The sequence below is a fragment of the Mus pahari genome, chromosome 3 (genome assembly GCF_900095145.1).
Source record: "Mus pahari chromosome 3, PAHARI_EIJ_v1.1, whole genome shotgun sequence".
Classification (NCBI taxonomy): domain Eukaryota; kingdom Metazoa; phylum Chordata; class Mammalia; order Rodentia; family Muridae; genus Mus; species Mus pahari.
Window position 1 is genome coordinate 57,937,425 of NC_034592.1, and position 3,919 is coordinate 57,941,343.

A 3,919-nucleotide genomic window follows, 5' to 3' on the forward strand; every position below is an offset into this window, starting at 1 on the left:
GGCGGCACCACCCCACAAAGCTCAGCAGCTCTCCCTGTTTTTTCTTTCCCCGCCTCCGTCCTCCCAGGGCCCCGCCTACATGGGCGCGTCTTCAGTCAGGGGCGGTGGCTAGCGCTGCCTTTCGCCCGCCTCCATGCTGTCGGGGCTCCGCCTACGGGGGCGTGGTTCCAGCGAGGGGGCGGTGGCGGTGGCCGCGGCGCTGACAGCAGCTCCCCGCCCCCGCGGCCAGCCACGTCCCGCACGTAGCGCCCCGGCAGCGGCATACAGCCGCAGGTTGGCGCCGGGAGCTCCGGCTCCTCCGGCGGGGCTCGGTATGAAGCTGGCAAGGCTGCTGCGGGGCGGCACGAGCGTCAGGCCGCTCTGCGCCGTCCCCTGCGCCAGTCGTAGCTTGGCCTCGGCCTCGGGCTCCGGGCCGGCGTCGGAGCTTGGCGTTCCGGGCCAGGTGGACTTCTATGCGCGTTTCTCGCCGTCGCCACTCTCCATGAAGCAGTTCCTGGACTTCGGTGAGGGCGGCCGTCGGGCCTCCGTGCACGGGCCCGGTCCTGCCAGGCGCACCCCTCCTCCTCCCTCATGTCGCCAACCCCCCCACCCCCTACGTCTTAGGTGCTTCCTTCCTCCCCAGAGGGAGCGGGCGCTGGCAGGCCGGGCACGTAACAGGGGCGTGCGACTGTAGTGTGCAAAAACAAAGCAAGGGGCCCGCGGGCTGCAGCCTTCCGCGCACGTGCGTAGGTGCGCGCTTGGGGACCCGGTGTCTTTGGGGAAGCCTTGCTCAGATTCAAGGCCAGGGCTCACACTTCTTCGAGGGTGGCGTTCTGCAGAGGCGAGATCGGTGCCAGCACAGCCACGATCATTTGGAGTGGCGTGATGGCAGGAAAACAAGTTACTACTGGCCCAGTGCTTTCCTCGCCAGTGTTTCTACCGAGAGCAAATTCGTTTCAACAGCAGCCAGTCTCAAGCACGTGTAAAGTGCATGGTCTTGTCTGTGTGTAACAGATTGCAGAACTGCAGAATTAGGCCTTTGACTTTTGGCTTCTCATCAGGAGTAATGAGGCGGAAAGGGAAATGCTTAGTATAAACTCTTAACATTGAAATTCGAAAGTTCTGTAGTAGAAAAAGTTATCTTCGATGTCGTGCTGTCAGGTTATAATATGGTTAGCGAGCATGAAAGATTAGTGGTGTGGTTAGGTACTTTTATCTTAAAATTGTGGTTTGAAGTGACAGGTGCTTTTCCTTGTATTTCTTTAGTAAGGGACTATGAAAGGCCCCTGTTTTGTGTGTATGTGTGTGTGCGTGTTTTGCTTTTATTTGTAACTTCCTGTACTGTAGTGTAGTAATGTTCACCTTGTTAATGAATACTCTATTAAACTTTGACAAGATGCTTTCCTTAATAATACTGCTACTGTTGACAAGATAGTTTTCTGCTGAGGTTCCATCTGCGAGATTGACTTAGTTTCAAATGGATTACTGAAATGCGACTGTTTAGTTCAAGTGAAGCTGCTTCCAGGGGAGGGATACTTATCAACTCTTCTGCCAAACATCTGGATTCAAGAGTGGAGGAAGGGGGAGGTGACTTTCTCAGGAATCAGACAACTGAGTTGGTTCCACTTGATGGTTGGTGATATGGTGTTGATGGTCTTGGCCTTCTGTTGCCTGAAAACCTCTGTACTGACTATGTTCTGTGTCTAGTCAATGACTTGGGTTAGAATTTGCTCAAAAGTTGGGAGTCAGGATTTCTTTCTTTCTTTTTTTTTTTTTTTCTTCTTCTTCTTTTTCTGGTTTTTTGAGACAAGGTTTCTCTGTGTAGCTGTCCTGGAACTCACTCTGTGGATCAGGCTGGCTTTGAACTCAGAGTTACACATGCTTCTGCCTCCCAAGTTATGGGATTAAAGATGCGAGCCATTATTTTCCAGAAGGAGTCAGAATTTCTAAAGGCAGCAGCAGTGGGGCATATAGAATGGGCCTTTCCCAGTTCTCTTCACAGGCCCTGAGCCTTACGCAGACAGCTTACCCGAATTCTAGTCATCATGAAGTATAACAAGTACCTACATGGTTGTACTGAGCAGTTGGAATTTCAGGAATTGGAAGGTCATTCTGGAATCAGGGTTACTTTATAGACCAGTTAGTTCAACTGTGCCTGGTTATAACTTCATTTCCTAGTTCCTTCCTCTCACTATGGTAAATGTACCGTTGTGGCCTTGCCAAGTGACTGACTCTCCTTTTCTGGCTCTGGCTACCCGGTGCCTGTCACTTACTGCCTGTCACTGTGCTTGGTTGCAGGATCCGTGAATGCTTGTGAGAAGACCTCGTTTATGTTTCTGCGACAAGAGTTGCCTGTTAGATTGGCAAATATAATGAAAGAAATAAGTCTCCTTCCTGATAATCTTCTCAGGACCCCATCCGTACAGCTGGTACAAAGTTGGTAAGAGCCCATCTTTTTTTTGTTTTTCTCTGACTTGTTTGTTTGTTTGTTTGTTTTGAGACAGGGTTTCTCTGTATAGTCCTGGCTGTCCTGGAACTCACTCTGCAGACCAGGCTGGCCTCAAACACACAGATCTCCCTGCCTCTGCCTTTGAGTGCTGGGAGTAAAGGCGTGCGCCACCACTGCCCAGCAAGAGTCCCATCTTGTGTTTACAATTTCTATGGACTTGTGGATTTTGTCCAAGGTTAAAATACTTTTACATACTATTTTATTTGTTTTTTTGAGACAGGGTCTCATTATGTAACTCTGGCTGGCCTGGAGCTGACTGTGTAGAGCATGATTGGTTTTAAGGAAATACATCAGGCCTGCTGCAGAAGTACTGGTACTAAATTTAAGATTTATGTTGCCGTATCTGCGGGAGTGTTGTAGTCTAATGAGAAAAGTAGTTACTATTTGTTAATGGCCGTATACTTAGATGCACATTTTGTTTCATTGTTTTTCAACCATGCCTGGAAGGAGTTACTGACTCCTTTTGCTGATGAGGAAGCTAAGACCTGTCACAGTCTTTGTCCAGGTGTGAGCACAGACACCGGAGCCCTGGGTTTCAGTCCTGAATGTGTCTGTCTTTGTTATACCATGGTGTCTCAGAATGGTGGTGTGTATCCAGGGCTGTGTGTACTTAATTACAAAGTGAATTCATTTTGGTGAAGTACATCTTTTTCTATATTGTAAAGGCTAGGGGATGGAGATGTAGTGTGGTAGAATGGTTGTCGGCATACATTAGGTCCTGACTTTAACCCCTAGCACTGCATAAACCAGAGGAAGTGGTACACACCTGCCATCCCAGCACCCTTAGGAAGTGGAGGCAGAAGAATCAGAAGTTAAGGTCCCACTTGTTTGCATAGGCCTACTCACTCTACTCTAGGCCAGACTTAACTATATGAGATCGTGTTGCAAACAATAAAAAGATCACAGAAGTTACAACTTTTCTTCTGCTTTTTAGTAACATCTGTATTAATGAGTTCAGTATGATGATATAGTGTGCACACAATCCTGCATTGATCAGTTTTTAGTAACATTTGTATTAACCAGTTCAGTGTGATGATGTAGTGTGAACAAACGTCCTGCATTGATCAGTTTTTCCCTTTTAAAAATAAAAGTTATTGCAATTACGTGGAAACTACAATTTTGCCAAAGTAATAAGGATTTTATATTTAAAAAAGTTTTTTATGTGTATGGGTGTTTTGCCTGGATGTGTATCTATGCACCAAAGGTATGCCTGGTGCCTGTGGAGGCTAAACAGAGGTATCAGATTCCCCGGACCTTGGGTTACAGACATAGGGGGTACCAAAACCCAAACCCAGGTCCTCTGTAAGAGCATGGAATTCTCTTAGCCACTGAGCCATCTCTTCAACCTTATAATAAAAGTTTTAAGGGTATACATGTTTTTTATGTGGCCACCTGTCTGCATCCTTTTTTTTTTTTTTTTTTTTTTTTTTT

The 3,919-nt window shown here is 47.6% G+C and overlaps 1 protein-coding gene across 1 annotated transcript in view; it reads left to right on the plus strand.

Annotated features, from left to right (window-relative positions):
• Positions 1–227: 227 nt before the first annotated feature.
• The window catches only part of Pdk1 (pyruvate dehydrogenase kinase 1), a 28,756-nt gene continuing 25,064 nt past the window's right edge, over positions 228–3,919 (plus strand). Inside the window, exons 1-2 of the mRNA XM_021193458.2 lie at positions 228–503; positions 2,278–2,419. Coding sequence (XP_021049117.1) covers positions 314–503; positions 2,278–2,419 — 332 coding nt within the window. The 5' untranslated portion in view covers positions 228–313. The remainder of the gene's footprint in view (positions 504–2,277; positions 2,420–3,919) is intronic.